General features: G+C 54.8%; 1 protein-coding gene across 1 annotated transcript in view; it reads left to right on the top strand.

Moving 5' to 3' along the window:
• The first annotated feature begins 2,526 nt into the window (after nucleotides 1–2,526).
• The window catches only part of RTN4R (reticulon 4 receptor), a 130,011-nt gene continuing 120,510 nt past the window's right edge, over nucleotides 2,527–12,027 (top strand). Inside the window, exon 1 of the mRNA XM_038373525.2 lies at nucleotides 2,527–2,903. Within this exon, the coding sequence (XP_038229453.1) occupies nucleotides 2,882–2,903 (22 nt within the window). The 5' untranslated portion in view covers nucleotides 2,527–2,881. The remainder of the gene's footprint in view (nucleotides 2,904–12,027) is intronic.

Raw genomic sequence — 12,027 nt, 5'->3', positions numbered from 1 at the left:
CCCAATGACCTCACTCAGCGGTGTGGAAAATCCACACCCCGAGTGATGGAGTTAAGCTAAATATAGTAGAAAGAGAGAACCTGGGACATAAGGCCTGGTATAAGAGGCCCGGTATGAGGCCTGAACTAAAGTAGTGGTCAAGCCCTGCTAATATGAAGCAAAATTAGCAAAAGTCAGGCTGTGAGTAGAAGTCAGGCTCTGCCTGCTTGATCACAGAATCTGGCAAGAACAGGGCTGGTATTGCAAAAACACACATGTTCCTGGGAAGTGCTAGGCACAGGACACTCATGTAAGCACATTCCATAAAACCCCGATACCAAGTATGGTACAACACACTCCCCAAAGATAACAGGACCAACACACTCCCCAAAGATAACAGGACCTCTCTTAAAGATAAGGTCAGGATGACAGTGTGATGAATAGAGATGTTTTAATCATACCAACAGGTACAATGTAAAGGGTGGTATCTGACTACGTTTGTATGGGTTTATAAAGAGGGGTCTCAGAGGGAGTGTCATTGGTCAGCCAAGGGGGGAATGGAAAGTCCCGCCATTCACTGAGCAGAGTGGATTGTCATGGGCAGTAGTTGTAGCACGTATCGGGTGCTAATACCGTGCTTCATCGACTATAAACCTAGCCGGGTGCCTTCGCTACTGAACCAGATTTGTGGTCTTATTGGTTGGTTCACTCAAGGTCTGCTGTTGGCTAACTGCGCAGAGCTGGGACAGCTCCCGGAGAGAACACACACATGCAACCAGCATCTGACAACACCGATTAACCCCTGGTAAAAACAGCATGGGGCTGGCAGAAGAATTCTTCCATTGGGCTAGCTACAGGAACAGGAGAACCCCTCTTCTCACACAAGATTTACATTGAAGTGCTACACTGGCTGCAGCTGCACCAAGGGAGCAATTTAAGTGCAGACACAGCCGAAAACTGGAGTGACCAAAACGACATCAGTGTAGCTACATCGCCTTAGCGATGCCGGCATAAGCATGTGACCGAAGGGGTTTTTCCGTCCATGTAGGAACACCGCCTCCCCGAACAAGGGTCACTATGTGGATGAAAGCACTCTTCTGGTGACATAGCTGTGTCTCCACTAGAGGGCTGGTCAGCAGAGCTATGCTGGTCAGGGCTGTGGTTTTTTCAAACCCCTGGCCTTTGTGCCTAGGTTGACTTAACATTTAAGTATAGACCAGGCCAGACTCACTGGAGGGGTTTGGGGGGAGCCTGGAACTCCATCCGCTGGCCATCTGTTACCTGGAACGTGGGCACTGACCCAACCCCTGGCGTATAGGAGGTGATGCTCCATTTCTTATAGGTAAATATATATTGGGTCCTTGTTTATTTTTCCCCCACCCCAGATAAAGATAGTTGTGGTTCCATGTTCCCAAAGGTCTCTGAGTGCTTGGGGTGGGGTATGGTGGGAGGGAAACCACCTGCTAGAGTGATCAAGGAGGTTACTCTGTAATGTCCCAGAGCCAGGCAATGTGGGAACTGGAGCCAGCAATTCTTTTGTTGTAGAACAGGCCCTCTAGAAACCCTGTGCCGACTGGCCCTGGTGGGCACCGCTGGCAGAAGGGGTACACAGCCGAGGGCTGGGGTAGGATATATACCCTGCAAGACCTCTAACTTAGAGGGCTAGGGAGGAGCTTACTCTGGGATCCATGCGTCTCATGACTTCCACTGCATGGCCCCCTGCACCTTCCTGCGGGCTGGCCTCTGGCAGAGACCAGAGACTGGGCTGGAGGGCCCCGGGGTCTGATCCAGAAAGGCAGGTCCTGGGTCAGCAGGCGGCTCCGGGACCAACGAATGGACGCACCTGCCTTGGCACAGCCAGGCGCTGGTTCCCCTGAAACCACCCCTCATGGGGGGGAGGGGGGGCTGGCGATCGCCCTCTAGGGGCCAGCGCAGGGCCTGGGGAGCGGAGGCCCCTGCCGGGGGCAATGACGGGGCTTCCTCGCAGCATCGTCAATGGCACCGCCCCATCGCCGGCAAGAACCGCCGGCGGGCCACTGCTCCAGGGCCCCTCGGCGGCATCCCCGCCTCGCTGGGGCAGTGCGGGATGGGGAGAGCATCCCGGCCGCCCCCGGCCAGCTCCCTTTAGGGGCACCTTGGCATCACAACGAGCTCCCAGCCCCGCCGCCCCCAGTGGGCTGCCGCCTGCCCCCCAGCCTCCATGGCGCTCTACCCGGACCCCCGCCCCATGGAGCCCAGGAGCGATGGGGCTCTCGTCGGACACCTGCACCGCAAATCCGCCCTCCAGGCGCGCCGGGCTGGCCCTTGTGTCCCGTTATCCCCCCTCCCCAAGTGCGCGGCCCGGGGTCCCCGCACGACCCCGCTTCGCTCCCCCTGCCCCCTGCCCGTCCGGGGGGCAGGCCGCAGCCCCGGGACCCCAGTCCCCACTGGCGGGCGGCGCCCCCTCCGCTCCACGCTGCGCCCCGCTCCCGGAGCCGCCCCGCCCTGTCCCCCAGCCCCCTCTCCAGCCAGGGAATCCGAGCTCGGCTGATTCCTCCACGTCAAACCACATGATCCCATAAAACATTCAGCACGCTGCAGCCCGCCCGGCAGCCGGCGTTCCCCTCCCGCGCCCCGCTCGGCTCCCAGGGACCCCGCGCCGAGCCGCCTCTCCCCGCAAGGGCCAGTGCGCGCCGCGGTGGCTGCTGCGCCCCAGCCGTGCGCCTTGGGGCGGGGAGCCGGCGCCTGGATGCTGACTCCGGCCCCGGGGCGGCTCATTCCCCCGCTGCGCGCCGGCTCCGGCGGCGGGAGAGCCCCCGCCCTGCGCTCGGGCTGAAGTTCGCAAGCGGACCTGCCTGCGCTGGCGAGGACTGTACCCCGGCGCCCGTTTGCCTGCCGAGCCGAGCCTGCCCTGACCCCTAAGATGAAGAGGGCGATAGCTGAAGGTAGGCGCGTCCCTTCCGCGGGGACCCCCGGCTGCAGCGCCAAGGGGAGGGCAGGGCTCCGGCAACTTCCCAGCCGGCAACTTTCGTCCCGTGGAGAGCGCGGAGCGGCCAGGACCCGCCCGCCTCCGCTGCCGGGACATGGGACTGAGCCGGGGGACGCGCTGGGAGGCGATCGGAGCTCCCCGCCCCGGCCGTCCGAGCCGGGCTTACGGCCCAAGTTACTGGGGGGCTCGGAAGCAGGGGCCGGTGCGCTGAGGTGTTGCGGGCAGGCTGGCGCTAAGAAGGAGACCCTGTATTCCCCAAGGAGGGAGAAATGGGTGATGTGTGTGTGTGGGGGGGGGGGCTCCCGGCTCTGCCCTCTCCCCTGGCACCTGGCTCAGCGCTTCTGTGCCATTGCGGAGTCCGAGCGCTGGTGTGAACAACCTGGGTCCGGAATCAACCGCTCCCCTCCCCCAGGTCAGAGACCAGAAGGTCATCGGGCTGGCTGGTGTGCCCAGCACCATCTGGGCTCTCCGGAAGGAGGCTGCCCCCCGCCCCCCTTCTGAGCTGCCTCCAGCGGGGGTTGCGGGGCTTCCCGCCCCGACCTGGGGCAGCAGGAGTGGGAAGAGGCTGCTGGGGGAAGCAGCAGCCTGGCCTCCCAGGGGGGTCCGGTCTAGCTGATAAAAGTGGGGCATCTGCTCTGCGCGCAGACCGCACTGAAGCGGATGGCAGGTGGGACGAGAAGCCAAGACATGGCTGGTAGGGAAACCGGGGAGCGAGCCCCCAAGACCCGCCAGTGCCGGCGGAGGGCTCCGTGCTCAGCAGGGGTCAGCAGTGCCCTCTCCCGAGCGCTGGGGCTGAGAGAGAGGCAGCAGGTTCTCTGACCGCCCCCACCAAACCTCGGCGCTTGGGCTGGAAACAAGAGCTCCAGAAAGGAGGGTTACATTGAAACACCAGGGGTGGGGAAGGGCCCCGAGGGGGCAGCAGAGAAGCAGTTGGAGAGGGAGGGGAGGAGAGGGAAGGGAAGGGTCAGTCACCAGCATCCCTGGCTCTGCCTACCGGGGAGGAGTGCGAATGGGAGGCGAAGAGTGGGACAAAGGGAAATCTTCAATGCAAGTTCTCCTGACTTGGCAAAGTTTGCGAACTCCCCCTTAAGGGCTAGGGAGAGCGACAGGCCACTGAAAGCCAGATCAAAGAGACTGCATGTGGCTGGGGCGGGGGGCAGAAGGAAAGGAAGCGGTTTCCTGGCAGTGCTAGAGATGCAGGGAACCTGCAGTGAATGTGCAGGGGTGGGAGAAAGCCAGAGATTATTAAGGGTTAGGGGGTGTGCCAGACAAATACATCATTAACTAATTGTTCCTTTGGCCTACTTTGTCTCATTTAAATGTCCATTAGTCAACAGCAGTAAACTAGATTAAGGGTAAAATGCCTGAGAACAAACCCTGGTGTGTAGGTTAGCAATTGAATTGGTCCCACTATGGGGAAGATCTCTGTGTGTAATAAGCAGTCAGTGCTGCTGGCCTTTCAGAAAACCCCCATGGGCTGTTGCCATCCAAAGGAATAAAAGTTCGTTCCACAAGGAATAGCTCTGTTTGGTTTGCTCAGACAGTCCCAGTGATATTGTGGGCTACCTGGCACCTTGTGTGGCTGAACAGGGAGATGGCTGCCAGGAGCAGGCAGTGCCTGGGTAGTGGCTCATGCTGCTAACGGTAGTCAGCTTGTTCATCTCCAGTCACCTTGGGGTAAAACCTGAAAGACCTACACTTTGGAAAGCGTGCTCCCATCCTGCAGGGTGCAGAGACGCCTACCGGCTCCGGGGCATTGCTGACAACAACCCACAGGTTGCAATTTTTAAATCAAAAGACATCAACCCGTGTTAGAAAGCAAGTATTGTTGAGGCTGCCAGTCAAAGGGATCTGTGTGACACAGCTCTCTCTAATAACCCCTCTGTGTGTGCAGGCTCCACTGTGCTGTGTTGCTCCCTCCTTTCTGGGAGCGACCCCAGCATCACCTAGCATTGTTTCTTGGAGGGCACGGGTGTCTGGTTTATTTGCAATGCTCTAGTGAGAGATCCCAGCTCCAATCCAAACAGCAATCAGCTTCTTCGGAACTGTGCTCCTGCTGGGGAGCAGGTTGTCATGGTGGCTTTTGCTAAGGGCCCTTAGGAGGCATTGGTGTTTCAGAAATCACCTATTCCATGGTGTATTACAGCCTTGTGTACAAATGCCCTTAGATCTGAATGGGTGCCTGTATCTTGAGCACCCTGTGGATTTGGCTGTGCGCAGACTCCTGGCACTGATCCGGTGGTAACCTGTGGGTTTTCTGCCTGCCCTTATATTGCAGGGAGCTGTCAGTGCACTGGGTGTGCTGTGCCCCAGATACAGAGAGCACCACACAGAGATGGGGGCAGTGAAGAACCCGAGTAGAACGCTTTCTCTCTCGTGGCAGAAGGCAGGGTTGCACAGGGCATGCTCACTGCATTGTGGCCCCCCACGAGTGCCCAACAGTCATCAGCATCACGTGAAAAGCCAGGACATTCAATACAGGAAAACTGCTACAGGACCTCTGTTCATACAGCATGGCAGGTGCACAGAGGCTTTTAAAGGAGAGCCCTGACCTGCTCCCCTGGGGTGCTGAATACCCTCAGATGCTGGTCCTAAATGTGAGTGGGGAAGATGATGGTGAAATGCCATGTGTACCTTGAAGGACGTGCTCCCCAGGATCAGGCCCTGAGTGAGTGAACTGTGGGGCTCTGGCTGCCCCCACTGAGCCCAGGCTGCCTTTCCCAGAGTTCACGCCATGGTTCCCAGGTACCGTCTAAGCTGGAAATACACTGCAGGGGCAGTTGGGTCAGTGAAGCTTTTCCTCTGCCATCTTAGCTCGCAGCAGGCCTTTGTTAACAGCCTTTTCGTTTACAGCTCAGAGGGTCTGTCTGCCTATGAAATCCCCATTCATCTTCAGGATCCCACAATGGGAAACCAGCTGTTCTAAACCCTTTATTCCCCCAAGAAACTAAGCCTGGGGAATACGTATTCATTGATGGAGGAGATGAGCAGCATTTTATTGCTCTGACCAGGAGGTAACATTCGTCAGCTCTTTATTTGACCCTTTATTGCTTTCAGGACAGTTTTTGTTACATAATTTATCAGGGGGATGGCATTTCACAAGCCCCCTCTTGGAACCTGTATCCTTTGGGCCACACCGGGATGGGATACCTAGACGTACAGAAGTTGTGATCATAGGGTTCTGTGAGCCCCAGTGCTTTGATGCTGCTCTCTGCCATGCTGGATTGTATCCGCACAGATGGTGTTATGGCCCCGCTTGGTTTGGTGATGTTTTCCTCACTAGGAGCGCTGGAAAAGGCTGTGCTAGAAAATGATTTAATTAGATCTGGTGAGACAAAGAGCCGCCATGACCCTCACGAGCTCTCTAGCTCGTGAGCAGCGTGTTCCAGGGCTGCTTACCAATAAGATGCGACACTCCAGCCCCATCTTCAAACTCTGCCACGTCCTCCGTTAATTACCTCCATGCTGCTCTCTGCTGCTCTGAGCTATCCTCAACTCGGAGCCTCATGGGAGCCTAGGCAGGAGAAGATTGTAGGCCCAAGTGTGTGGGAGGCTGGGACGGAGGGACAAGGCAGCTTGCAATGGAACCGAGATCCCTTCCCCTTTTAGAATGTGACACGCGTCCTGCTCGGCAGGACCAGCCAGGATCTGCAGACAAGTTAGAGTAGAAACGGCTGTCTGGCAGTCACCCTCTGCATGTGTTCCTCCAGCTGAAATACGGGCCAGGTTCCTGTGCAATCCTGGTGTAACTGCACTGACTTCAGGGATTTATACCAGGGATCACTTTTGCTTCTAGGCAGAACCTGCCCCTCCAGTAGCATCTGATTACTGTGAACCCACAAAAGCTAGAGGCTGGAGCTACTGGCAGCGAAGGGATGAATGTGAAGTTGGAGCTCTGGGGAACAGGGGCCCAAGAAACGCTCTGGTCGGGTGTGCATTCCTCGCCGTGTTGCTGCTGCTATTTGCTGTACTTGTGGATGTGGTGGCAGCATCCGGTGTGAGTGGCAAAGCACAGGCAATCTCCCCTGTAAGCCGCCCCGGCTGCATGTTCCTGTGCTCCCGAGGGAGCCTGGGCACACTCCCGCCGTCTGCATCGGTGTGTGCTGCTTCCCGAAGAGCCACTTCTCGCTTGCAGAAAGAGCTGAGACAGAAGCACGGGGCTTGGAGCCTAAGTGAGGAGTGGGTTGTTGCTGGCTGGACTGGAGAAAGCTTGGGAGGGTGGATGGAGCCAACATCCCTAATGAAGAGACTAGAGCTCTGAGCCAGGGTGAACACAATGTGCCTGGCTCCTGTGCCAGCTCCTTGTTCTGCTGTACAGTGGCTCCTTTTCAAGAGGCTGTGAGTACAGCACAAGCATGCTATCCACACTGCACAGCAGACCAAAGGGGGGGGGGAAGGAGTAGGCTTAATTAGGTGTGTACTCGCTTCCCCCTGGATTTGAAATGCTTTCTGCTGCCGTTGCTTTCACTAAGACGCATCTCGGAGATCCAGGAGCCAAACGCCTCCTTTGTTGTTTCTAAAGGAGTTGATTTATCCAGGAGGCACACCCCGCAGCAGGGACAGCCTGTGCCTCTCAGAGTCGGTACCGTAAGAAGCTGCGCGACCATACAGGGGCCTGTGAACGCTGGGAATTGACGAAGGGCTTGAATGCATTTGAGATGCTGCAGCGGTGTTGGAGCATTTAGTGTAGACACAATCTCCACCGACAGTAGGGGTTCTTCGGTCTCCACCTCCCTGAGAGGCAGTAGCAATGTGGACAGAAGAATTCCCATTCCATCTACCTAGTGCTGCCTGCACCAGGGGTTAGCTCGGGGGTGGATATTTTTTCCATGTCTGCATGAAAGGCTTTGAGTGTGGGTGTTTGGAGCTGCATTCTGGGGCGCTGCTGTCTGGTGGGGTTTGAGTGTATGGAGTTCTGGGGCTTCTCCTGGACAGACACCAGTGAGTGTGGAGCAAAGAGGCTGGCATTCTGCCCTCTGCAAATCCCAGCCTCCCCCCTTCAATATTCACTGATCCAGCTTTGGGAGGTGCCAGCGGCCAAGGAGAGCCATGAAATGTTGGTCTGAAAAAATAAACAGTGTAAAGCAGGAAATGGCGAGTCTCAGAATGTGTGTAAAAAAGTCAAGACTTAATACAGGCTCCCTCTCCCCCCAGCTATGTCTGCAGTTGGGTCTTCTTATGTTTGCCTGAGTCCCCTGCACAAATTATATATCCCGAGCCCCTGGCTGACTGCTGCTCAACTCCAGTTCTGTGCTGGCCAGTAGAATGCCATAGATTTCAGTGCATTTACCCTGGCCTAAAGCTGGAGTAGCGATGAATGAAATCCAGTGTGTACAACGGCCATGTTGTGTGTGCAGTCTGCTGTGATGATGGGCACTCTATGTCTATCTTAGCCAGACACAGTGTACGTGGGCATTCTGCACATGCTCAGACTGTTCATATCTGCTCCATTGTTAGAAGGGCACCAAGAGCTGGGCCTCCTACATCCTATTCTTAGCTTTGCCATTGACTCGTTGTGACTGTGTCCTTCACCCCACCCTCCCATGCCTTAGTTTTTCCATCTTTAATTTGGGGATAATGGTGCTGTCCTGTCTCCCCAAAGGCTCTCTGATGGGTTGGAGGTCACAGGGCAAAGGGGGTGGAGATGACAAAGAAGCCTTTACTACTTATTCATATCTTAGTATTGGTTATTCCAAAGGAGAAGCAGGCATGGCTGTGCGTGGGGGCGGGAGGGTCCCTTCTTTAGCAGTGGCATTCTAGTCTCAGGATTGGTGCTGTTTCAGCATCAGCTGTGTTCTGTTGCCTATGGTCTGTCCTTCTCAGAGCCCCAGGGCCTTACATTTCACTTGGGCTAAGCAAACTCTTGTGATATGGGATGGATTTCTTAAAGCCCGAGCTCCTGGAGTCAGGGGATTTAGGTGGAAATCTCAGCTTTCATTAGGAAAAAAAAATCAGTTTCTAGCCCTTGTGTTTGCTGAGAAAAGTGGGAAACGTGAGCCGAGTGTGAGCAAAAGGCTCAAGAACCAGAAGACAAATAGGGAGCCCACAGATTTGATTTTTAAGTCCCTCTTGCGGTGTTTTGAGGGCCTGGCTTGTGATTTTTGACAATGTGAGGTTGGCGAAGCAAAAACTAGTGCTGGCCTTGCGCCAGGGAAATTAAGTGGGATTTGGGTGGGGTGGGTGCTGAGACAAAGCCCACTGGAGCCAAAGGGGGTCTCTCCACCAGCTTCAGCGAGCGCTGTTTCAGGCCCCAAGGAGGACCTGGTGGGTGGCTGATTGCGGGGGTCACAGTGGAGGTACCTGCATGGGCCTGCTATGGGCCGCACTGGCCCTTGGGAGTTATGGCCCTGTTCACTCCAGCGAGGCTCGGACGGGATCCGGGGCTGTGCTAGAGATGGGGCAGCCGCTTAGCAGCCTCCCTGCTTGGGGTGTCACGGAGACTCTCCATCTCTTGTGGTCCGGCTGCGCATGAGGCTCATTTGTTGCCAGGTAGGTCACTGCCCCAGCCAGCATGTTCCTCCATTTCACTGTTAATTGAAGCAGAATTGCTTGGCAAACAGCCCAGAGTGGAAAAACCTGAGAAATGCCACAAACTTTGCTAATATTCCAACTGATCAGATACACTCACAAAACTCTGCACCGTTTTCTTTAATTCAAATATTTCAGTGCAAGTTCACAACATTTCCTGGAATTTTTATCCCCCAGCTGCTCCTCCATCTAGTCATCCCCCCGTCCCCACCTAGATGAAAGCTCAATAGTTTTTCCTTTCCTGAGACTAGCCTAGATGGATGTTTTAACTTCATTGCATCTTAACAATTGCACTTTCCCTTTTACTCACATGCTGCTTCTCAAACTGGAAGCAAATGATTGTTTACACTTAATATTTAAACCTCATGTTTCCCTTGCTTCACTGGATGTGTAGGGAAATTGCATTGAGAACACAGCAAGAATGTGGCCTTGAAGTAACTGATCAGTTATTATTGCTATTTATTACTTATATTGTGCCCTAGGTGTGTGTAGTGCTCTTACAGAAAGAAATCGGCCCTTTACATTTGCACTTGAAAATCACTTTCCTGGCTTGTGGAATTGTCTCTTGTATTCTGCTCTATGGGGGAAATTGGTTAGCTCCTTTTTTTGGTAAGAATAAAGGGTTTTTTGAGAACCATCTGGCTGCTGATTTCTTCTCCTGAAGCTGTGCAGTTTGCTGGGAGTTCATTTGCGTCTTTAGCTACTAAAGAGAAAGTAAAAGTGACTGATTAATCTGAGACTGGGAGCGTTCACATCAAAGTGCCAGATTTTGTGAGCCCTGTTTGGGAAAGTGTTTAAAACTGGTGTGTTTTCATTAGATTTTGAAGACTATGGCAGATTTGGGCTCTCAGCACTGCTGCACAGCCCTGGACTCCGCAGCCCGGGTGTTATTGTCGGAGTGAATTGTGTAGCTGTTCACGGTGGTTTGTGCTTACTTGATTATTTTAAATATTGATTTTAATTGTGTGTCTTTCTCAGGCATGGGAGTAATGATGAGACCTGGATACACGCACCCTGTGCAGAATTCAGCAATGTGTGTGTGGATCAGGTGTGAGCTCAGCCTGATTTCAATGTGGCGGAGGATCTCTGGAGACCCTAAATTCAGCTCCCCACCCTTCTGTGCATCTAGGGGCCACTGTCGGGCTGTGGAGCAAGGTGTGAATTCAGCAGTCCAGTTTATGTGCCTCCACAGACAAAAGGCAGCGCTGGAGACTGTAATAGGAAATATCGAGATTAACGGTCCCTTTCTCTCTGCACATGTAAGTGATAGTCGAAAAGCTGCAGGGAACTTTATGCCTGGGATGTTTCCCTGGGCATCCACCAGCTGAGAGGTTGCGTAGGGGTCTAGGAAGTTGTAGTTTGGCTGTGGAGCACAAGTTGTGTCTCTCTGCAAACGTCTCTTTCCCCCTGCAAGCGCCTTTCAGTGACTAGTGTTTTCCATGCCAATACGCATGCTATTAGCTTTGGCTTTACACTAGAGGGCTATCTGTGCCTTTCCCTTTGGAGGGAACACGTTAGTCTGTGCACTCTGGATGGGTATGTCTGCAGTCTCCAAACAATTCAATAGCAGCCATTTGGTTAGGTGGGAAATGCTCAGAAAGCTTTTATTTACCACTCCTGGAGTCTACTTGAGCTGCCTACAAACAGCTCATCGCATTGGAGCTGTTTGTATGAAACCCCGGGGAGACACTTCATTTCTGCCCATTGGATCCCATTCTCTCCTGACCCACTGAGAGGGGTGGCTGCAGCCCGCACCCCATTCAGAGGAGCCAGGGGGCCTCTGGGTCAGTTTGGCCTCCCTCTCTTGTGTGTTCCCTGGAGCTTGGTGCCAATCTGCGAACTGGGGAGCTGCAGGGCCCTCTTCTGAGCAGGGCTGCTGCTTGCCTGTCGCTGGGCTGCATGCCCCTGTAGAGTGGGGATCAGAGCACCAGAAGGTGGAGGGGCCTGTGTTCTGCCAATGGGCAGAGCCTTCCAGAGCCCTGGGGCACCAAGCCATTGAGAGCAGAGCGAGACGGAAGCTGCGGATAGCGGAGAGGAGAGGGTCCCTGAAGGGAGAACAAGCCTATCAAAAATCAGGGTGGGTGGTAGTGTCATGTGCGGACTTTGGCCCTTAGCAAGCACAGGGCCTTATTCCTGAGACTGTGGGCACTAGGGAGGAATGGCCCTTGCTGGGGATGGGGGTCTTTGTTTGAATAAGAGAGTGATGGGGCCCCAGAGAAGATAACAAACCTGCTAGTTCTGCTCACTAAGGGAGTTCTCCTGTAGCTGGCACAGCAGAGGCTGGTGGCTTTGGAGCAGAAGGACACACGCTAGAGTCCGTGCGTGATTTATATTCATCATGTCTCCTGTCTGTCACACATAGCCCTACTACATAGGGATCATTCCCAGAGTCAGTTCCTAGCCCGCCCCCTCTACAGCTGGCTTGCCCAGCCCCAGGCTGGAATTCATTTGCAAAATGCATTTGACAAATCCCAAATCATTACTGGCTCATCTGCGGGGCATGTGCGCCCAGCAGCAAACCTGGCTGAGTATTGCTCTCTGAGTCCAGTAAG

The sequence above is a fragment of the Dermochelys coriacea genome, chromosome 15 (genome assembly GCF_009764565.3).
Source record: "Dermochelys coriacea isolate rDerCor1 chromosome 15, rDerCor1.pri.v4, whole genome shotgun sequence".
In the NCBI taxonomy this organism is placed as follows: Eukaryota; Metazoa; Chordata; order Testudines; family Dermochelyidae; genus Dermochelys; species Dermochelys coriacea.
This window is presented reverse-complemented; position numbering and strand designations above follow the sequence as displayed.